Source organism: Hippopotamus amphibius, chromosome 12 (genome assembly GCF_030028045.1).
Source record: "Hippopotamus amphibius kiboko isolate mHipAmp2 chromosome 12, mHipAmp2.hap2, whole genome shotgun sequence".
Lineage (NCBI taxonomy): Eukaryota > Metazoa > Chordata > Mammalia > Artiodactyla > Hippopotamidae > Hippopotamus > Hippopotamus amphibius.
Genome location: NC_080197.1, coordinates 98,742,714 through 98,766,625, shown reverse-complemented (window position 1 = coordinate 98,766,625; position 23,912 = coordinate 98,742,714). Strand labels below are relative to the sequence as shown.

The 23,912-nt window shown below is 42.3% G+C and overlaps 1 protein-coding gene across 1 annotated transcript; it reads left to right on the top strand.

Moving 5' to 3' along the window:
* CS (citrate synthase) lies at window positions 1-23,912 on the top strand. The gene is made up of 11 exons (XM_057703732.1): window positions 1-293; window positions 12,378-12,428; window positions 13,038-13,145; window positions 13,870-13,935; window positions 14,261-14,392; window positions 14,777-14,965; window positions 20,375-20,574; window positions 21,252-21,381; window positions 21,506-21,607; window positions 21,804-22,013; window positions 22,328-23,912. The coding sequence occupies exons 1-11, from the start codon at window positions 6-8 to the stop codon at window positions 22,496-22,498; spliced, it is 1,647 nt and encodes a 548-aa protein (XP_057559715.1). The 5' UTR covers window positions 1-5; the 3' UTR covers window positions 22,499-23,912.

Below are 23,912 nucleotides of genomic sequence, written 5' to 3'. Positions count from 1 at the left end.
GACCAATGGCCGGGCCCGGAGAGAGTCCCCTTAGAGGGGGCGGGAGCGCGCTCCGGGCGGTAGGCGGGGCCTCGCTGAGGACCCCGGGCTGGGCGCCGCCGCCGGCTGTCTTCCCGTTCCCTCAGCTGCCTCCTTTCAACCTTGTCCCCCCTTCGTCGGCGCGGCCTCTGGTGCAGCGGCCGCGGCTCCCGTTCCTGCCGCAGTTCTCTTCCCGCCTTCCCTCCCCGCCAGATCACCCGAGTTCGCCCGCCATGGCTTTACTCACTGCGGCCGCCCGGCTATTCGGAGCTAAGGTGAGCCACCAGGAGGGAGCCCGCGGTCCCTGGGTGGGGCTGAGGCGACTGCAGGCCCTCCGGCGCCGGGGTCTCCCGCCCTTACCCAGGCGCACCCCAGCGCGTCTTAAAGGGGCCCTGCGCTTGGCTGGCCGCCAGCCCTGCGTGAGGCCCCCCCCCCGGGGCCATGTGCTTCGCCGGCTTTCTGGCCCCTGCTCGCCCCGGCCTGCAGTCTTGGGCCGGTGGGGAGGCCGGACCCAGCTGTCACCCCGCATGTCTAGGGTGGAAGAGGTGGGGCTGCCCGGCCTTGGGAGAAGAAGGAGTGGAGAACAGAGGTGCTGTGTTCCATTGGAGTCAGGGAAAGAGCCTGTGTGGAGGAAGGGGCGGGGTGAGAGAAGCGGCAGAGATGAGCAGCTGTGCTCACTCTGTCCCCAGAGCCGTGGCTGATTCCGGCTTCTGCTTTGTAGAGAGGACCTTGTCAGTTTCTGAACTGCTCGCTTCCATTTCTCCAACCAGGTACCTTTAGCGACCAAGCATAGCATTTCCTGCTGGAGGAATGCGACTCGGGTCCTCTTTGCCCTTGGGACGCTTGCACTTACTCTTTATATAGGAGGAGCTTGGGTGGGGTGGAGCGCTTGTGTAAAATCTTCTGCATGATTATCACATATGATTGGAGAAAGAACCAGAAAGGTTGTTCCCCCAAACTGCAGGTCGATAAGAAAAGATATGTATTGGGCAGTAGATAGTAATTCCAAGGTTACATGACTGGTCCTACTACTTGCTCACTCAGGTTTTTCTGCTGCTGGTAAGTCTGCTCGACCCAGGAGAGAGTCCTCATATTCTTTGGGGCCCTTTACTTGACTTTTGTTGCCGTTGGGATCATAGGAATGTTGTTGCAGGTAATGGTGCTTTCAATTTAATGTTGCCAAAATTACTTTTGTCTCTGGGTAACTTGGCCCTTTAAACAGAAACTGATGTGCTGAGGGAGTCCCAGCCTTCTAATCCAAGCAGGGACAGTCCCACAAGTGACCTTGACTCCTGCAAAGAACTTATACTTTCTTTTCTGCAGATTAAAGCTGCCAGCACCTGAGGGGAGGAAAAGAAAACCTTAGAATGGTTTTGGCTTACGGTGTATTATCTTGCATGGTTAGTAGGTAAGGTGAAGCCTGTAGGATTTGCAGGTTCTTCCAGGTACACAGCAGCAAGGTGGAGGCTGCTCATTTGAGATATACTTGTCTTACTTGGTGGTAGTTTCTTCCGCTGCCAGGGAACAGGGTAAGGAAGCCTCTTGGGAAATGAAGCAAGTTCTAGATAGTGTTTTGGCAGAATAGGGGACACTATAATTAGCTCATTGCAGAGCTGCTAACCCAGACCAGTTAGTCTAACCCTACAGTTAGAAAAAGCCTGTAGTATTTACTTTCGAATTTATTTTGTCTCTTAAACCTCTGGGGAAACTCAAAGCGTTTGGGTTTACAGGGCTACCTAATTGTAGAGATCATCGTTTTGTTTACTTTCCTGTTAGAGATGGACCTGAGGATCCCAGAAACCTGTACATTGGAGGCCATTAGAAGGCTTTTGACCCTTAAAACTAACAAAGCCCAACAGGCTGAGGAGTGGAAACTTCCTGAGATCTCAGCAGTTACAGGCAGGAGACCAAGAAGCCTTGCAGTTTGTTAGCATTGCTAGTACCCGCTTGAGCTTTCCAGATTAGCCTGCAGCTTAATGGTACTCAGTTTTACTTTTGCTATTAAGGTAGGCTTTAGAAGGCAAAAATAGTCTTTTAGCCTGCCACTTTGATTCTCAGGGTCAGGTGTAGTTCACTTCTCTGAGAAATGTTTTTAACCTTGCTAGGAGACACAAATGCTAGTCATTGTTCTGTTGTTCCACCCTACCCACTGTCAGGAAATTTAATGAACACCTGAGTTGGAGAGACCACCTCATTCAGAGTCTTGAGGTTATTTTGACTTCTTGTTTTTTTTTTTGTTTTTTTTTAATTTTTATCTTATTTTTATTTATTTATTTATTTTTTGGCACACAGGCTTAGTTGCTCCGTGGCATGTGGGATCTTCCTGGAGCTGGGATCGAACCTGTGACCTCTGCATTGTCAGGTGGATTCTTAACCACTGCGCCACCTAGGAAGCCCCTTGACTTCTTGTTCATCTGAATGAATTTCTACTAAGCAATGGCTTTAGCATTAGCTGTGGGTGCCTTAGCTTTGTGCTGTACATATTGTCTTTTCATAGGTGATCTGGGTTGGGAATTAGAGTAGGGCTACCAATGAACTTCTGGATTCTTAATGCCAAAGTGACTTAACCAACCCTAGAGGCTTCTTGTATCATTAAGAATTGCTCCTAGGGTATTTTGATAACTTTGAGTAAATAAATCCAAAAGTGTTTCTAGGTTATTTCTAGACTTTTTCAAGACACTTAATACCCATGAGACCTTTACAGCAGACCTACACTCCTGCACATCTCTTCTATAAATCCTAGTCTGAAACTGGGTTCTACAAAACTGAGTCAATTTTGTCCTGTGAAATGTTAGTTAGGCTTAAAGCCCAAAACTTTTAAGGGCAAAGCACTCATTTTATCAGCCTTCCCAAAGTAAGGGCAATTCCTTGATGCTTACTAGATGGACCATAAGTGAAAAGTGGAGAATAAATCCTCATCATGTGCTAGTGGTGGTATGATTGCATTTGTTTTTCCTAGTGGTCTTTAGATTGGTAGCAGGTGAATGCGTGGGTGTGCGGAGGCATTGAGGTGAACAGTGGTGAAGTAGGTAATCAGAGGAGGGAAGGCTGGCATTCCTAGTTCTTAGAGTCCAAGTGGGCAGAAGGCAGGAAACCAGACTTGGTGGATCTCCCTAAAGCCACAGAGTAATTCCTTCTGCCCTGTTTTCAGTGCCTTATGTGATAGAGTTGAATAGGATTTGAGTGAAATTAAAAACAGTAGTGAGGCAACTTTAGCAATAGATCTTAGGATCTGACTGTCTTTCAGTTCTCCCTCAACTTGCCTAAATTCCTGTATTTCTTTTAACATGTTATCACTTAAAAAGGTCTGTAAGTAAGTTCAGTGGGCGTCATCACCTGGGGTGCTTCTACGCATCAGCGCACATTCATGAATCCTGCCTTCAGATTCTGATTCAGCAAAGGTGGGATGGGTCTGGAAACGCGTAGTTTTTCAAGTGTCTCAGTTTACTGCTTGGTGACCCCCTCCTGCTGGGCTTGTAAAGCCACCAACTGTGTTTAATGTATATATGAAGCTTTGAGTGTTTGGGTTTTGTGTGTGTATGTGTGATTATTTTTAAATGACTTCAAAAGTAAGTATTCTAAGAAATAGTCTGTTTTGGACTATTTCTCTGGGTTTTCCTAGGCCTCTTTTTCAAATGTGTTAGGAAAAGTTTCTTGTAAATCCCTGAAACAGAGCGTTGTAAGAACTCCTAGTAGAAGTGAGGGAACAGTTTCTAGTTCCTGAAAAAGTAACACAGCGACAGATCTTATATACTTTACTCAGTGGTGTATGCTTAGTGTGCACATAATAAGTAGATGTTCAGCAACTATTTGTTAAAGAACAGTAGGAATTTCTGAGAGGAAAATTATGACTCGATTCTTTTCTGAGGCTGAATTGGTATCCTTTGCTGTCTTCTTCACTGAATAATCAGCGAACCTTCAGAGAAGGGTCTGTTAGACAATGAGAGGTAGGCAGAATTATAAAGGAAACTCTTGTGAGTATGAAGGGCATCAGAGTATGAAATCTGAAGATTACTCAGGCTGTTAAGTGGCCTGACCAAGTAGTGCAGGCCGACCTCCAATATCACCATTGTGAAACACAGTTGTTAAATGGCTTTAGTTCTCTGACCTGATTCTGGGGAGAGAGGAGCCTTTGTCCTGTGTGTGTTCTTTTTCACTTAATGCAAGTTGTTTCTTCTGCTTTGGAAGCCTTCGAAGCATGAGATTTTTCCTACAGTTATTAGTGAATTATACTTGTTTCATCAACTAAACCAATTCTGCTGGCTTGGCAGTCTCTGATCTTTTGTTGGTCAAGGGACAAGGGCTCTAATAAAATCAGGAGCATCTCTCACAAGTATTTTTAAAATTAATTTTTAAATTGAGGTATAGTTGATTTACAATATTATATTGTAAATCAGGTGTACAACATAGTGATTCAAAATTTTTTAGATTATACTCCATTATAGTTAATATAATGTATTGGTTATATTTCCTGTGCTTGTAGCCTATTTATTTTATACACAGTAGTTTGTAATCTCACAGGTTTGATGTTGGAGCTCCTGGATATATGGCAGGACATGTTCTGAATGTGCCTAGGATAGGGGATCAAAGGAAATTTGGCTTTTCCCATGTACAGTAAGGATCCTAGATGTGGATCAATGATGATAATAGGCTAAGAGCAGTAAGAGAGAAATAATGATGTTATTAAGTGCTTGTCCAAATGGGATTCTACAGAATTTGGGGGAAAAGGGAGTAGTTTTAATTGATTTGGCCAGTATCCTATTCCAGAAATACCCTAGGTGTTGTAAGCAAGTCTTCGGCAGAATTTCCTGCACGTATTATTTGTCCTTTTCCTCCCTTGGCCCTTTAAGATAGAGGTTGCCTTAATAATATTTTTCCATTCTAGCATAGCACATTTGAGAGCTACAGCTCATTGCTATCAATAACAGCCAGCTCACTAAAAGAGTTATTGCAGGGGGTGGCAACATGAGGTTTGAAAAGCATTTTAGTGATTGTGATACCCCCACCCTGTAGAGAGTCCTGGCTGTCAGACATTGTGAGCCAGGCCCTTATCTTTGAAAGTAGATCTCTCCATCTCTCCCCATGAAGCAGCTGACCTATTGAGTGAGGTGACTCCCTGATTCACCTGACAGTTGCTGTTCCAGTAGGATGGCTCTACGCATGGCATGCAACCAGAAGCCAAAAGCCCAGTTGCCACACCTCCAGAATTGGGGGAGGAGCTGGGAGATGAAAGTTCAGGGATGACTCAGAGATTTGTAATCTGCCTGTTCCATCTGTGAGTATAGCCTGAATGCACTGTACAAAGCCATTTAGCAGCCAGGAGGTAGATGAAATGAGATATGTAGCCTAGGGTATGGCAGTCCTCTAAAATCTCCTGTCTAGATTTGCCTGCTGGTGGAGATTATGGTTAGTTAAATTTGTTTCCTCTCCTTGAGACTCTTCTCTTGGTCAGGAGGCCCTTAGGACATTGGGGCTTTATCTCCTGTTCTACAGCTAGAGGGAATTATACATTCACCCCTTCCTTAGGCTTGACTGCCTCTTTCCTGGGATCCCACTCCACGAGAGAGTTGTGACACGAGTTGGTAGGTAATAGGCCAACACATTTCTGAGAAACAAATATTTATTGATCTCAGCTATACACAGAAGGCACTTTCATACAAATGATTTCATATAGTCTAGTTGTCTACCCTGAAATTGGCTTTGTTATTACCAATTTAGAGATGTGAAAATTGAACTAGAAGTTAGGTCGTATAGCCATGGTAGCAAAGCAGGATAGTAGCAGAACCTGGATTTAGAACTTGACCCTTGATAACACCATATCCTCCCAGGCTCTTTATATTCTACCCTTCTGCTTCCTTGCTTGATGCTTTAAACCATGAGTGTTTCTTAAACTTTATCATTCATAGGAATCACCTAGTGAGTTTGTTAAACTGCAGATTTGGATTCAGTGGGTCTGAGGTGAGGCCCAAGATCCTGCATTTCTGACAAGCTCCAAGTAATGCTAATATCGCTGGCTAGGCAGTCATATTTTAAATAGCAAGACTTTTGAGTACCTTTACATGTATGTCCCTGTTGGAGCCTTAGAATCAGACTTTGAGCTAAGTAGCTTGAGTGTTATCCTAAATGTGGAGAGGGAAAGGGAAACAGTAGTTAGTTGTTTTGGTTTGGATGTCTCAGTTATCTTGTAATAGAGCTGGGACTAGAACCCAGATTTCCTTCCCTAATTCCAAGGCATGTGCTTTGTCTTCTACATCATTAGGTAAAGCTGTCCTAACTTGAATTTTTCCTATTCTAGCCTTTTGGATAGTCATATCAATGAATTGCTGCTTTTAAAATCCTTCGTATTTCTTAAGTTTTTTCCCTAGGCTGCAGGATGAGCTAAAACATGACTAAGTTTTTTTATTTTATTTTTTTGGCTGCACTGGGTCTTTGTTGCTGTACACAGGCTTTCTCTAGTTGCAGTGAGCAAGGACTACTCTTCGTTGTGGTGCAAGGGCTTCTCATTGCGGTGGCTTCTCTTGTTGCAGAGCATGGGCTCTAAGCACGTGGGCTTCAGTAGTTGTAGCACACAGCCTCAGTAGTTGTAGCACACGGCCTCAGTAGTTGTGGAGCATGAGCTTAGTTGGTCTGTGGCAGGTGGGATCTTCCTGGACTAGGGATCGAACCTGTGTCCCCTGCATTGGCAGGTGGATTCTTAACCACTGCACCACGAGGGAAGTCCCAAACGTGACTAAATTTGACATTGAAGGGTGCTTAGAAAGTGGCCGTGCTATTTAATTTTCTACATTTATTATATAACAAATACAGAGCACTTGCCGTATGCCAGGCATAGTTTTAAATGCTTTGTAAATATTGACGTAATTAATCCTCATAGCAATGATTTGAGGTAGGTACTATTGTTCTCATTTTACAAATATTTTCTCAGGTCCTTTCTGTCTCTCTTCTCCTTCTGGGACCCGTTTAATGCAAATGTTGGTGCATTTAATGTTGTCCCAGAGGTCTCTGAGACTGTCCTCATTTCTTTTCATTATTTTTCCTTTATTCTGTTCTGCAGCAGTGGTTTCCACCATTCTGTCTTCCAGCTCACTGATCCATTCTTCTGCCTCACTTATTCTGCTATTGATTCCTTCTAGTGTATTTTTTATTTTAGTTTTTATTTCAGTTATTGTGTTGTTTATCTCTGTTTGCTCTTTAGTTCTTCTAGGTCTTTGTTAAACTTTTCTTGTATCTTCTTGATCTGTGCCTCTATTCTTTTTCTGAGATCCTGGATCATCTTTACTATCATTACTCTGAATTCTTTTTTGGGTAGATTGTTCCCATTTTACAGATAAGGAAATTAAAGCACAGAAAGATTAAATGACTTGGCTAGGGTCACACAGCCAGAAATGTAGTAGAAACAGAATATACTAGCTTTATTCTATAGCTACATAGCCATGCTCTCCACCAAGTAGCATTTCTTTGCAAATTGGAGATCTGGCTAAGAAGGGTTTCCGATGGAGATTAGGGACAGTTGAGATCAGTTCTCCTTAGGTTACTTTTGAGGTACCTCATTAAATGGCAAAGATGCTCTCTACAAAAGAAATTAAGACTTTGCTGGTGGTGAAAATGGGGTAATAGTTCAGTTCCAACTTCCTCTTCTATCACCATTCCTTTAAAGTAGCATTCATATGAACAGATCTGAGAATTGACTGTAACTAAGCAGCAGTCATTACCCACCTGATGCCTTTAAACGACGTTGCATTCTTACAGTCTTGTTAGGCAACCTTCCTTCCATGCTTTTCTTTCTGATTTTTTTTCTTTTTTTTACCTTAAATGAAGTAAAAGGAGAGGGAAGCTCATTGATTCTAGTAGTTCTGTCTCACAAGGGGAAAAAACTGTTTTTGTTTTATGTTCCTATTGGCATATTGGTGGCAGAAAGACCTCCAACCTGGGAGAATTTACATTTTCATCTTAAGATCTAGCTGTTATTTTATCTGCTGAGCTTGGATAGGTTTTTTCTTTTGCCTAAGATTTAACCCTGAACTATTCTTCTTATAATCCTTCCTGTTACCAATGAAGCAGCCAGCCATTATAGAAACTTCAAGATGGTTTAGAAGTGGGAAAATTATAATTATAGAGAGATTGCAACTTCTTTTTTTTCTCAGATGGTATGTTCCCCTATAGCCTCTTTAAAAACAAAACAAAGCCACAACAACCAACTACCCACAATTAAAAGGTCTACTGAGTGCTGATGTGGTCTCTGGGAGATGGGGCCCCTAATAATAGGGGATCTGTGGGACCATGGAGCATGGACTAGCTTGAACATGGTTAGTGCTGTAGAACAATAGTTTGAACTTATTCACAGGTTTTCCCTTGTTCACTTTTTGGTAACTAGTAAGAAAAAAGGTAAGTCCGTCCGTCTGTCTGTCTTCCCTCCCTCCCTCCCTCCCTTCCTCCCTCCCTCCCTCCCTTCCTCCCTTCCTTCCCTCCCTTCTCTCCCTTCCCTCCCTCCCCTCCCTCCCTTCCTTCCTTCCCTCCCTCCTATGCCGGGTCTTCATTGCAGCACGCAGGGTCTTTCGTTGTGGCATGTGGGATCTAGTTGCCTGACCAGGGATCAAACCTGGGCCCCCTGCGTTGGGGGCGAGGAGTCTTAGCCACTGGACCACTAGGGAAATCACCAAGAAAGTTATTTCTTGAGTGCTGGGTCTGGCTCCCATTCCCCCCTTGTAGGATGAACAGGCTAAAGGGTTGTTTGTGCTAGGTGCTTTCTGCACAAATGGTCCTCAGTGAGCTAAAGGAGATTCTTTAGGAAGTTAATGAAAGGAGTTGTGGGCAGCTCTGGTTAATTAACAAGTTGAGGTGTTCCCCCTTTGTTTTAGGGCCATATTAGCTTGCCTCGTGCTCTCTGAATTTAGCTTTGGATTGATTCTTTTTTTTTTTTTTTGGCACACGGGCTTAGTTGCTCCGTGGCATGTGGGATCTTCCTGGAGCTGGGATCGAACCCGTGACCTCTGCATTGTCAGGCGGATTCTTAACCACTGCGCCACCTAGGAAGTCCATAAAATGCATATTTTTTTTTTGTTTGTTTTGTTTTGTGGCACATGGGTTTAGTTGCTCCATGGCATGTGGAATCTTCCCAGGGCAGGGCTCGAACCTGTGTCCCCTGCATTGGCAGGCGGATTCTTTACCACTGCACCACCTAGGAAGTCCGATTCTTTTTTAAATAACATTTTCTGAAGGGTCTCTTTCCTTTTCATTTCTCCCTCCTGCCCCAACAGAAAGAGGGGTACGAAATTCTAAAAAGTCTCAGGTCGTACTCTCACCTTAGGCATGTAGTGTTTTGGAGTTTATACAGTAGCACTAGTTCAGATGATCTTCTGCACAACCAGACAGCAGTGCAATACAGTTGGCACTTTGTATCTGTGGGTTCTGCATCCCTGGGTTCTGCATCCACAGGTTCTACATCTGCAGGTACAACCAACTGCAGATTGAAAATATATATATTTTTTTAATTGCAGAAAGATTCAAAAACTTTGTCATGTTCTGACAACTGTTTGCATAGGATTTACTTTGTATTTACAACTATATAGCATTTACATTGTGTTAGGTATTATAAGTAATTTTTAAAATTAATTAATTATTTTTGGCTGTGTTTGGTCTTTGTTGCCATGCATGGGCTTTCTCTGGTTGCAAAAAGTGGGGGCTACTCTTCGTTGTGGTGCACGGGCTTCCCATTGTGGTGGCTTCTCTTTTTTCAGAGCATGGGCTCTAGGAGCGGGCACTTCAGTAGTTGTAGCACTTGGGTTCAGTAGTTGTGGCTCACGGGCTCTAGAGTGCGGGCTCAGTAGTTGTGCCACACGGGCTTAGTTGCTCCATGGCACGTGGGATCTTCCTGGACTAGGGATCGAACCCATGTCCCCTGCATTGGCAGGTGGATTCTTAACTGCTGTGCCACCAGGAAAGTCCCATAAGTAATTTAAAGATGAATTGTTTATTATTTATTTATTTATTTATTTATTTATTGTCTGTATTGAGTCTTCGTTGCTGCGCATGGGCTCTCTAGTTGCAGCAAGCAGGGGCTACTCTTTGTTGCAATGTGCAGGTGTCTCATTGTGGTGGCTTCTCTTGTTGCAGAGCTCAGGCTCTATGCCCGTGAACTTCAGTAGTTGTGGCATGTGGGCTCAATAGTTGTGGCTCTCGGACTCTAGAGTGCAGGCTCAGTAGTTGTGGTGCATGGGCTTAGTTGCTCAGTGGCATGTGGGATCTTCCCGGCCAAAGGCTTGAACCCATGTCCCATGCATTGGCAGACAGATTCTTAACCACTGTGCCACCAGGGAAGCCCCTAGAGATGATTTAAAGTATACAGAAGGATGTGCATAGGCTATATGCAGATGCTACAACATTTTATATAAGGAACTTGAGCTTCCTCAGATTTTGGTATCTGTTGGGGGTGGAGGATCCTGGAACCAATTCCTTCTTGAATACTGAGGGATGACTGTATTTACTAAAAAAGGTGTCTCTGACCTTCTTGGTGAAGGGAGGAGGGGTGTAGACTTGCTCAGATCCTTAACCACTGTGCCACCAGGGAAGCGCAGCACCATTTTATAGATGAGGATACTGTGGCTTATTTTGACTATCCCATTTTTTCTTCAAAATAATCTTGTGGGGACTTCCCTGGTGATCCAGTGGTTAAGACTCTGCTTCCAGCCAAGTGGCAGGTTTGATCCCTGGTCAGGGAACTAAGATCCCACATGCTGCTCACGGCCACCCTCTGCACCCCCCTCCCCCCAAAAAAAAGAAAAAAGAAAAAAGAAATCTTGTGAAGAAAAGTCAGCCTCCTTGTCTAAGTCCTTATAACTTGGTACTGGTATAACTGGTTGTCTTTTTTTTTTTTTTTTTTTTTTTTGGTTGTCTTTTTAAAAGGCAGTGTTGAACTTTCTGTTGCAACTCAGCAATTGTCATAGAAAGTTATTTTTCTTAGGGAGGGAATCTATCTCTAAACATAGAAAAACATAAACTAGCTACACTGTTTATATTTACAGTTGCCAAGATATGAAAGCAACCTAAGTGTCCGTCAAGAGATGAATGGATAAAGAAGCTGTGGTGTAAATATACAGTGGAATACTACTCAGCCATAAAAAAAAGTGAAATTTTGCCATTTGCAGCAACATGGATGGACTTGGAGTGTATTGTGTGAAGTGAAATAAGTCAGAGAAAGGCAGATACTGTATATCACTTATATGTGGACTCTTAAAAAGAAAAAAAACTAGTGATTATAACAAAAAAGAAAAAGACACAGATATAGAGAACAAACTAGTGGGTACCAGTGAGGGGGAGGGGCGAGATGTGTAGGGGGTTAAGAGATCCAAACTTCTATGTATAAAGTAAACTATAAGGATATATTTTGTAGCACAGGGAATATAGCCAATATTTTATAACAACTATAAATGGACTATAACCTTTAAACATTGTGAATTACTGTGTTGTACACATGAAACATATAATACAGTACATCAACTATACCTCAATAAAGAAGAAAGTTCCTTTGGTACAGGTGTGTACGTAATAAACTCTCAGCTTTTGTTTACCTGAAATGTCTTTATTTAACCCCCTTTAAGATTTCTTCCTCTCCTGGGTATACAACTCTAGCTTAGTAATCATTTTCTCTCAATACTTTAAAGATAATTTACCAGTTTTCTAGTTTCTATTGCTGTTGTCGAGCAGTCTGTTGGTTGTTACTTTGTGGATGTTCTGTCTTCTCTGTGCTTTTTCCAGGAGCATTTCAGGTAGTGTTGTAAAAGGCTGCTTCCACCTGTGGGCTCTCCTAGACTGGAGAGGTTGTTTGTTTTTTTGGCACACGGGCTTAGTTGTTCCATGGCATGTAGGATCTTCCTGGAGCTGGGATTGAACCCATGACCTCTGCATTGGCAGGCGGATTCTTAACCACTGCGCCACCTAGGAAGCCCAAGACTGGAGAGGTTGAAGTGCTGCCAAAAGGCTAGGTGCTGAAGAGACCTTACTGGCTGGGTTAAGTAGTTGATCAGTTTCCTCATTTGCTTTTCCCAGGGCTATTCAGAGCTATTGACAGCTAGATGGGGATGAACTGGGTACTTTAACAGCTGCCTCTCTGACGTTTCCTCTGTGCCTAATAAAGCTCAGCCCTAGAACCCAGGTAACGGGAGAGTCTCTTCAGGGAATGCCGGTGAAGCTGCTGCCTCCAGACTGGTAACTCTTTCCGGGTTGCTCAGGGCCTTTTACAGCTTTCTGATGTCAAACTGTCCGTAGAGGCTAAACTGAAGAAAGAGCCGTTGAGTCACTGTAACTCCTGTTCATACATAGGAGGGAGGAAAATTGCATGAGGTTTTGTGTTTTCCTTGCAGAATGCATCCTGTCTTGTTCTTGCTGCCCGGCATGCCAGTGCTTCTTCCACGGTAAGGTTTGGAAAAGAGGACTGAGAATCATAGAGGCAGCTTGACCCTGGGGTCGGGAGGGGGTGGTGGGCTACCACCCAGCCTCTCATCATTATCCTGCGTATCCCCGGGAGGTATCCAGTTGTTATTATTGTTAGCAACTATTATTACCACTACTTTTTTAAGATAGCTAAATCTCTGTGGACATAAGAGCTGTGGGATTTTGGCTGGAAAAAGTAGCCCTGTAATGTACTTCAACAGAAGTACCATTCTCTTCACTGACTCTCTGTCCCATACAAGGAAATGTTGGCGCTTATGATGTTCGTTAGAAATTAGACTATTCTTAAGTTTATAATTCAGTAAGTAATTCACATTATTGTGCTACCATCATCAGTATTCATCTCTAAAACTTTTTCATCTTCCCAAGTGGAAACTGTACCCATTAAACAATTCCCCATTCCCTTCTTTCTCTGCCTAATTCTTTTACCCTCATGTGTACAGAGTAGTTGACTAGATTTCCCTGGCAGATAGAGAAAGCCAAGTTCTAAAAAAGCAGTCTTAACATACCTACTTTGCAGAAATCTAATCAGTATTTTGATCATCACTTAGCCTCTCTACTTCTCTTTTTAGAATTTGAAAGACATATTGGCTGATCTGATACCTAAGGAGCAGGCCAAAATTAAGACCTTCAGGCAGCAACATGGCAAGACAGTGGTGGGCCAGATCACTGTGGACATGGTAAGCATTGCAGGAAAAAGTAGCTCTGTAACATGCTTCGACAAAAGTACCGTTCTTTTCACTGACTGTTCAGAACATTCTGTCCCATATAAGGAAACGTTAAAGCTTATGGTATTTGTTAGAGATTACACTATTCTTTTCTACAAATTTAATAGTTGAGGCTAACCTAATTCATGTGTCGGGGGGATGAATGAAGTTTCTATTCCTCTTCCCAACCCCTCAGCTTTTGGGCCCAAGGCTCTCAGTCTTTGCGTTGATGCTGTGCTGATCATCCAGTTAAGCCACAGCTCTAGCAGGCCTTCTAGAACAGCTTTAGGATGGTTTCTTCTTCAGTCCTAAGAGTCTAAGCAGCTCAGATGATAATTTCATAACAGTATTTAACCATTGGTCTCCATCTCCTTTCCCATTAGTCAGTCCCGTTCTTTTTACTTTGGTTGGTGGGAATGAGGGGATAAGAGTGGGCAGGAGAAAAAAATAAAATAAGAAAAGGGAGCAGAGGCAAAACAGTAAAGGTAGTGATTTCTCAACTTAAAAAATTCATTTCCAGCGTTAGCCATCTTCCTTTCAAAGTTCCATTCTGTAGAAAGTTCACTCCTCAGAAAACTTCTTCCTCCAACGAAGTCTTGCAAGTCAGAGAATAAATTTCCTCTCCCACATCCTATGAAGCACCAACAAGCTCTAGCCTGAATTATTCAGACAACTGGTTACATCCTCTTCTTTTTAGATGTATGGTGGCATGAGAGGCATGAAGGGATTGGTATATGAAACATCAGTTCTTGATCCTGATGAGGTAAGAGACCCTCATATCAATCACTAGTAATCACTGCCTTTACTGACTATTGTGCGCACCACGGATTAGACCACTAAGGGTGAGGAGAACAAAATAAAGCACCTACCTCTGTATTCTGGAAGGTGAAAATAGGTACATATGGGATAACTGAAGAGCAAGTTTACCTTTTTAATATATCAGCTAGTAAAACTGAAAGTACAAAGCAGGAGTATTTGTGCTTTATAAGTTCTAACTTGTTGACAGGTCTGATGAAAGAGGGATCAGTCAATTATGTGACTTCGAGGCTAAAAAACTTGAGTTGTAATCCTTACTCTTCTCCCTCAAGGGCATCCGTTTTAGAGGCTACAGTATCCCTGAATGCCAGAAACTGCTGCCCAAGGCTAAGGGTGGGGAAGAACCCCTGCCAGAGGGCTTATTTTGGCTGCTGGTAACTGGACAAATCCCAACAGAGGAACAGGTAAGCAGAAGGACATTAGCTCTTCTTATTCCGCTCCTTCTTTGCCTTTTTCTAATCTCAGACACTTAATTCTGATCTGGTTACAGGTGGTAGTTTATAGAGGGGAAGGAATCAGAGCAGAGTTCTGCTGTGTAAGTGGACTGGATTGAATTCTCTTGGATTTGCTTTACTCAGAGGTCACTGTCTTTTTATTTGTTTACTTTTTATTTTGGCCGCACTTCACAGCTTACAAGATCTTAGTTCACCAACCAGGAATTGAACCGGGCCCCCTGCAGTGAAAGTGCGGAGTCCTAACCACTGGACCACCAGGGAATTGCCATTGTCTTTTTATTTCTCTTCTTTTTTCCTTGCCTAGTGTTCTGAGCAACGTCTCCCTTTTCACAGGTATCTTGGCTCTCAAAAGAGTGGGCAAAGAGGGCTGCTCTACCTTCCCATGTGGTCACCATGCTGGACAACTTTCCCACTAATCTACACCCCATGTCTCAGCTCAGCGCAGCCGTTACAGCTCTCAACAGTGAAAGTACCTTTGTCCATGCATACGCTGAGGGTATCAACCGAACCAAGTACTGGGAGGTAGGAGACTTTGTTGTGATGATTGATGTTTGCTGGAGGTTCAGATGACTTGAGTGTGAAGGAAGAAAAAGAAAAGTAGAATCCTTAGGAAAAACATTAACCTGAGTTATGCGAGAAACTCATTTAACAAAATTTTACTGTAGGCTTGCTTTTTATCGGTCTTTGGAATTACAAAGATAAATGAAGCATGCTTTCTATCACCAAGTTATTGATTTAGTTAGGGTGATACACACATAAAAAGGAAACTACGATTCAGTAATCTTGCTCTAATAGAGATTATGTACACAGCGCTGTTGGAAAATTGAACAAGATGTGACTTAACTGCAGCGTCCCTGAGGAGTAGTCTCACCCTGGCCCCATAGGGTCCCTTCTTCTCTACTTCAACTAAGGAGAACCTTGAGAATTTGGAAGGTTGGCAGCTAAGGCAACTGTGGAGTCTAGGAGGACTAATGCCAATCAGCTGCAGTTTAGACTAACCTACTCAAGACACCTGTCAGGAGTGGGAGGGTGGTTAGTATCCTGGAAGTAGGATCCAAAAAGCAAATGAGCTTGATTCTCTGAAAATGAAATGTGACCTTAATAGTTTAAACTCTTGTGATTGGAGTATGAGAAGATTGTTGGGCCTTGTCCAAGTGCATAGGACATAATTCCTTCCATCATCTTTCCAGTACCCCCACATACTCAGAAACACAGAATAAAGTACAATTTATCTGGCTAGGTTTACAGAAGGACATCTCATTTTCTTTTGTTTCTTATTTAGAGACAGGTAGTATGGGAACAGAAAAGTTCTTTTTCATAAAGCAGGTACAGTAAATGATTTTTGACCAGGAGAAGGCCCCCAAAGAGTTCACTATGAGGCAAGGCACAGAGTAGCATGGCCTGCTGGTCTGATGAAATCTCCTTGGGATTTTGGCAAATCCCACTTCATTTGATTGGTCAATATTTATTCAGTGCCAACTCTGTGTAGACAGTTGTGTTCGCTGTTGGGGGAAAGAGGGAGAGAAAGTTTGCAATTGATACCAGTCTGGTTGACTTTGAGGAAGAAGGTATAGGAATGATGCAAACTAAACATATTCACAAGCATTTATAAGGTCACACGTCAGCAGGTTCAGAAGATTGTATAATCTGAATATATTGCTTTTCATCTTTTTAAAATGCTATGCAGGTAATTGTTATTTGTGTGGGTCACTATAACAGAAAAGGTTAAATCAAGCCCAACAGTTCTTCTATTTTAAAACTTGTCTTTTAGAAATTGACCGCTCAGAAGTGCCTGTTACTACTTACAGTGCTATTGTGCTGACTGTTGTAGAGTTCTTCATACTTTGTAATAAATACCTATAAGATATTTCCCAGGTATCTAAACATGCTGCATTGCTTCACACTGTCCTTTATTGGATCAGGAAAATGAATCTTGTTCTCTGCTTGCTGTTGCCTCCATTTCAGTGTACAGCCATTGATTGTTTTGCCACCTCTGTGAGATGTCACCTGAGGGTGGCTGTCTTGAGGTAAACTTTGTATTTTAGGACTTTGCCAACCTGGAGAGTATTTATAAGCAATACTGATATATCTGTCAGCCTCAGGATGTGCATCAAATAAGTTCACACTGAACAAAAATGAGCACCAGTAACTGCTTTAGTGCAACTTAGTGCTCTTTTGCTGCCAATTCTCTCTCTCAAAGGTCGGATATGCTATTTCAGTTTAGTTCTCTGTCGTGGTTAATTTAACCATTCTACTTAAGTAGAATTACATGACAGCATTCAGCTGGTTATTTCTGTTTAAAAATTTATGTTAAGGAGTATGTGTGATCTGAGTCTCTACTAGAATCATCAGTTCATGCTGTTTTTCACACATATCTCAAGAGGATGCTCTTCGTACAACTTTCCTTCCATGACAGTTTACATGACTTTAGATAAATAATGTAATCTCTTGAGGTGAAAGAGTTAGTTCTTTTCTAATTGACTTAACTTTTTCTAATTGACTAGGAAATTACTCTGATGCACCAGCCATTTAATTGTGAAGTAGCCTTAAGATATTATTGAATTGAGTAAAATTTGCAAAGTAGCTGACAGATCAGGCTTTTCTGGTAAGGCATATGTAGGTTTTGAAGCTGTTTACTCTATAATAAAATTATCACATCCCAACACCTAGCATCTCTTGAAAACATGCCAAATATTAGCTTAAATGCTTTATATTCATCATCTGATTTAATCATCAGAACAACCCCGTGAGGTAGATGTCATAGCTTATTCCCATTTTACTGAATGGGAAAGCTGAAGATTAGAGAAAATAAGTAGCTTGCCCAGGGTCATGCAGCTAGTTACTGGTAGAGACCAGGTTGAGACTTGAGTTTGCATCACTCTAGGGTCTCTTTACCATTAATACTTGATCTCTTCTTTTTCTGTGTCTTCTTAATAATGATTGATAGCTAACACAACATTGTAAATCAACTACACTCAATAAAAAATTAAAAAAAAAAAGATTGATAGCTAAATACTTGGCCAGAATTTCTCTAGCACTAGAGATACTGGCTCACAATGATGATTATGGTCAGTTTTGTTACCTTATTCCAGGCAGTTGTGGTAGTGGCATGTTTTGTCTTTTTTTCTGAGTGTTTAAAGATGAAGAATGAGTTAGTGCCAGTAGCTAAATAGCACCTCAGTCTTAGCTTATTAAAGAAGAAATAAAGAGGAGTCCTGTCAGTGTGTTTGTTTATTTAATCTCTTGACTGTACAGTTTTACCAGCACAAAAAGCAGGGGAAAGATCCCGCACTGTCATACGTGGTCTGATACTTGCTGCTTTATAAACTTCATCCTCAGTGGTAGAAGTTGAAACAATCCTCTTTTTGTAGTTTCTTTATGATGTGGTCATTCATACTTTACAAATGATTTTGAAAGTTAGTACATACTCCACAGAAACCAATTTACCTAGCGCAGGATCTTGTTCTTCTTGGCATTCTGCTAATGGATCCTAGTCCCTTAGAACTGCATATCCTTGATTCAGGCTTCTGGAAATAACCTACTTCCTTTGGGGATATAAATCTGCAAGGAGGTATGGTTAATAGTATGATTATCATATAAGTAATCACCTGAAAACTTGCAAGTGTTAACTAAGTACTTCTTGCTTCAAGTAGCTTTTTAATTTTGGCAGTATTTTCATTGAATCTTGGTGCCATTGACAGAATTCACTGAGTACTTGAGTAATAGATGACTTGACAGAGATTATCTCATTTAGGCCAGTTATTTTAGATTTTGTTCTTTGTTTCAAGAAAATACTAAAACCTCATGACTTCTTACAGGAACATTTAGCCAGTTAGCTTGATAGGACAACACTATGTAATATCACTCAGCAAGTATTTGTTTGGCTGCACCTCACAGCTTTCAGGATCTTCCCCAACAAGGAATTGAACCCAGGCCCTGGCAGTGAAAGTGCCAAGGTCCTAACCACTGGACCACCAGGGAATTCCCCAATTTTTTTGTCATTAAAAGAAAAAACTTAGGGAGGGTGGGAGGGACTCGAGGTGGGGGAGTCAAGGAAGGGAGGGAATACGGGGATATGTGTATAAAAACAGATGATTGAACCTGGTGTACCCCCCCCCAAAAAAAAATTAAAAATTAAAAAAAGAAAAAGAAAAAGAAAAAACTTGGGAATTCCCTGGCAGTCCATTGGTTAGCACCGCATTTTTCTGCTGCAGGGGGTACGGGTTTGATCCCTGGTCAGGGAACTAAGATCCCTCAAGTCCTGCAGCTCGGTTCCCCCCAAGCAAAAAAACCAAACAAACTACTAAAACCCTGTCCCTCTCCCTAAAGGAACTTAAAATCCCTATGAGAAGATAAAATTGAGACATAAAAGTTGAGCAAGCTATTAACATCGCAAAAAGACAACCAGGGACTTCCCTGGTGGTGCAGTGGTTAAGAATCTGCCTGCCAATTAGGGGACATGGATTCAGTATCTGGTCTGGGAAGATCCCACATACCACAGAGCAGCTAAGCCTGTGTGCCACAACTAGGCCTGCGCCTAGAGCACATGCTCCACAATAAGAGAAGCCACTGCAATAAGAAGCCCGCACACCACAATGAAGAGTAGCCCCTGCTCGCTGCAACTAGAGAAAGTCCACGCACAGCAACGAAGACCCAATGCAGCCAAAAATAAATAAATAAATTTGAAAAAAGAAAAGAGAACCAGATATTATATATTTCTCTTAATAAATGAACATAACACTATTTATCAAAAAATCTTGCTAAAAAAATTGAACCTGAATCTGCTCAAGCCTCTAGCTCTGTCAGTTTGTCAGAAATACTGTGGACAGAAGGACATGTTAAATGACATCACAGATATATAACCAGCAAAATCTAAATTGTGGGAAATTCTACAGAACAAATTACCCGATTTTCCACAAATAAACTGCAAAGAAAACAAAGGACAGCAAAGAAGGAACTTAAATTGATTAAAAAAGACTTCAGAGACATATCAGACAATTGCAGTGTGGGCTATTTTCAGTGAAACATAAATGATGGGGATCTTTATAATAAATGAATGAGGTGGGGGGGATTTGAATACTGAGTAGATAGTTAATGGTTTTGAAGATTTGTTAAATTTTTTTCATTGGGATAATGGTTTTGTGATTTTGATTATGAAAGACAGAGATACATGCTTAAATATTTACATGTTATATATAATATCTGGGATTCACTCAGTAATTTGGGAGATGAGAGGGTAAAGTAAGAGTATAGATGAAACAAACATGGCCGTGAGTTAATAATTATTTAATCTAGATGGTGCTTATTAGCTGAGTGGATAACCTTGTGCCCCAATTTTTACAAATGAGGGATATGTTACCTTACCAGGACTATTGTAAAAAAAGGAAAAAATGAAAATAATATATTATCTAGCACAGTACCTGTTATTTAGCAAGTGCTTAAAAAAATGGAAGCCTTTGTTAACAACTAATAATCGAATACCACTGTTTGACCCGTGGCATACATGAAAGATGGAACATAGAACTATTAAAACGTAGTATCTTAGCACATTCTTTGAATGCAAAGCCATGTAGTGGAAAAGATCATGATTAAACATATAAGGGCTCAAAATCTGACTTTGGCATTTAACTGAATGCTCTGAGCCTCAGTTCCTTTTTCTGTAAAATGGAGGTCATTATATACTTTATAGAATGGAAAAAAAGTGGGAATATACATGAGACAGTATGTATAAATCCCTTAATGCAGTTGCCTGGGTCATATCAGTTATTCAGTTAAATAGTTATTGTTGTTATACTCCATATATATCCACCCAACATATGATCATCAATCCAGATAGCCCAGTCCCTGGAGAGCAAACACCATCCCTGCCTAATTCTTCCTTGCTGATAATTCCTCTTCTTTTTTTCTCTATTTTCCTCTTCTCCCCATCAGTTGATTTATGAAGACTGTATGGATCTGATCGCAAAGCTACCATGTGTTGCAGCAAAGATCTACCGGAATCTCTACCGAGAGGGCAGCAGTATTGGGGCCATTGATTCTAAGCTGGACTGGTCCCACAATTTCACCAACATGTTAGGCTATACTGATGCTCAGTTCACAGAGCTCATGCGCTTGTACCTCACCATCCACAGGTGAGGGAGACCCAGCAATCATAGCCACCAGCTGCCTGGATAGGTGGTGAATATTAAGAAAAACTCCTTGGGACTTCCCTGGCAGTCCACTGGTTAGGACTCCGAGCTTCCACTGCAGGGGGTGCAAGTTCAATCTCTGGTCAGAGAACTAAGATCCCACATGCCACACAGCCCACCAGAAAAGCGCCTTAACAGGTGGTAGGCAGCAAGGAGATGGAAACACAGCATATGGGATGATAGAAGGCAAGAAAGGGGTCTGGTAAAGAAGAGCAGGAGTTCTAGAGAAATTACCATAACCACGCTAATAATAAGATAGTGCTTCTAGCTAGGAAAAGGTCCTAGCTGCTCATACTAGATGGGTCCTTTGGCTTTCCAGGAGCTCCCTCTTCTGGCCATTGCTGTTAAAGCTGGAGTGAGAGTCAGGGAGCCTGGCACACAGGCCAGGCATCATCCACCAGTAACCTCTCCAGCCCTGTGGATTAGTGAACAAAGGCTGATAATAAGATTGGGACATCTCTTACAAGAGTTTATGTATAAATGATTGGCTATAGGTTGGTGTGAACCCATAGCTAGGCTAGTATGTGACAGTAAGAGAACAGAAAGGTGTGTGTTTCAATTACCTGCCCCCTTTTTCTCCTTTCTCTTGGCCTTGATTCTCCTTTCTTACTTCCCCACAGTGACCATGAGGGTGGCAATGTAAGTGCCCATACCAGCCACTTGGTGGGCAGTGCCCTTTCAGACCCCTACTTGTCCTTTGCAGCAGCCATGAATGGGTTGGCGGGGCCCCTGCATGGACTGGCAAATCAGGTAAGACTGTTCTTTTTCTTCTCCTGCGCCATGGTTTTCTTACTCTCATGCTTTGTTTCTGATTCTGGCATTCTGTCTCGGCATATGCATTGACACTCTTTTATTCTCCAAACCTTAATCATAGGAAGTGCTTGTTTGGCTGACACAACTACAGAAGGAAGTTGGCAAAGAAGTGTCAGATGATAAGTTACGAGACTACATCTGGAACACACTCAACTCAGGACGGGTAAGCAAAGATGCTTAGCAACGAGAAAAGAAGCCAAGACTCAAGTTCTATAATTTGGAAGAATGAAGGAAAAAAGAAAGAGATAAATCCCTAAATTAGAGGAGATTTTTTTTCCATTTGTCTACCCTGAAGAATTCAGAAAAGACAAAAATTTCTACCTGAGAATACAACTGGTTTTTCCCCCCATGCTCTGCAGGTTGTCCCAGGATATGGCCATGCCGTACTAAGGAAGACGGATCCACGATATACCTGCCAACGAGAGTTTGCTCTGAAACACCTGCCTCAGGACCCCATGTTTAAGCTGGTTGCTCAGCTGTACAAGATTGTGCCCAATGTACTTCTAGAGCAGGGCAAGGCCAAAAATCCTTGGCCCAATGTAGATGCTCACAGTGGGGTGCTGCTCCAGGTGAGGCCTCCTTTCCCTGCTTTCCTCTTAATTTATACCAAACCTTCCTGCTCTCTGCCATGCACAAAATCAACTTCCTAGTTAGAGCAAGGATTCTCACACCTCCTTCCTTACCCTTTTGATGAAGTTGCCTGTGGTGGGGGAGGTGTGGGCTGGAGGAAAGGGGTACTTTCCTTTCAGAATCCAGTTGCTCTACTTTCCCCAGTCATTTCTATTTAAGGCTAACTGGGTTAAGGTTTTTAATCACCCTGGACTTGTACATGCTACTACCTGTGGGCCTTTAACAAAACTTTTTTTTCTCTTTTACCTTACAGTACTATGGCATGACGGAGATGAATTACTACACAGTCCTATTTGGGGTATCACGGGCACTGGGTGTATTAGCACAGCTCATCTGGAGCCGAGCCCTAGGCTTCCCTCTAGAGAGGCCCAAGTCCATGAGCACAGAAGGTCTGATGAAGTTTGTGGACTCTAAGTCAGGGTGAAACTGAAGACTGGGAGGAAGCTAGCTACCAGAAAGTGAGGAATCTTAAAAAAAATAATAAAAAGTATACTTTTGTTTCAGGGGGCTTTTAAAGACTTAAAGATTAAATTGTTAAATTGTATCTGAGGCACTGATGGTAAGTTTGAGGTTAAAATATTAAGATTTGAAAAGATAAAAAGTAACCCTTCCTCCCTAACCAGCTCTTTCCCCTGTCTGGTATGAGCTGCCCATCAGCATAGGGTGACCAGGACTAATGCATGTGGTATGGGTTAGTTCTGCCCTCCAGCCCCATCTCCAGAGTGAGAATCCGGCTCTTCTTTCCCTAGGTCAAAGCTGGTTGCAGAGAATCTGCTGTCACTTCAGAGTTTTTGGTTCTACTCTGCCCACTCCTTAATAGGCCAGCAAACCAGGACTCTGCCCCTTCTGTTTCCATAGGAATCATGTTGGACTGTCAGCTATACCAAGCCCCATTAACCTCTCCCATGCACACAGATACTTCCTAGCAAGACCAATTGGTTATGCTTTGGCTTTTTTTTTTTTTTTTTTTAATGCTACCAGATGATCATAAGGGCCATAGTATTTGTTGTGACTGGCACCCAGTGTTTGGATTTTTATTTCTCTTTTTTAAGTGATCACATTAAAATTAAGATCTGGGAGTGTTCTATTCCTTATTACTTGAATACTCACCTCTCTCCAGATTTTCTATACCTGCTGCACCTCAAACCAAGGTTGCTATGGACCTTCCCCTCTTGGTCCCTACCAGGGACCTCTTTCAGCAGGTTGTATACAGCACTGTCTGATATGTGGTCTTTCCCAGTTATTTGACTCTATCAGTGCTTAATATGAACTAAGTTTTTATTTCCCTGGAACATAAGCCACTACCCTCTGACCTTTTTTTTTCCCCCTTTAATATGCTGTGGGCGATAGAGAACAGCAACTTGGGAATGACCAGCATAATATCTTCATGGCCTGATCCCAGGGGTACTAGCACCTCTTTCTGAACAGGGAAATGATTTAAGATTGGACATGGTGTCCTTTGACTGTCAGGTACTGGGGCTGAGGGCATTCATCCCCTGCGGCAAGCAAATTTCCCTTTATTTATCAGGGTTCTTATCCTGCCCCTTCCCCAAGAGCTCACAGTACAGTGTTTGTTTTAGAAGCCCCATATGCACAGGTTTCCAGTGACTCAGAATGCTCTACTGCCTTTTCTTTTTAAGAAAGGATTAAAAATACACTCCTGCTGTGCCCCCTTCCTCCCTCACAACTCCTGCCTGTGTTTGTGTGGATCCCTAATCCCCAGAACCACCCTGTTGAGATGGATCATACTGTCTGTAAACCCCTGGGTAACTGTCAAGTCATGATGCAGACTTCAGGTTGTTCTGTATAAAATGCAAAATAAATGTTTTTATTAACAA

Coding starts and splice junctions, on each gene's coding strand:
- CS (XM_057703732.1), top strand. CDS start 6: ATGGCCGGGCCCGGAGAGAGTCCCCTTAGAGGGGGCGGGAGCGCGCTC. Junction 13,936..14,260: donor CAGTTCTTGATCCTGATGAG/GTAAGAGACCCT, acceptor TTCTCCCTCAAG/GGCATCCGTTTTAGAGGCTA. Junction 14,393..14,776: donor AAATCCCAACAGAGGAACAG/GTAAGCAGAAGG, acceptor CCCTTTTCACAG/GTATCTTGGCTCTCAAAAGA.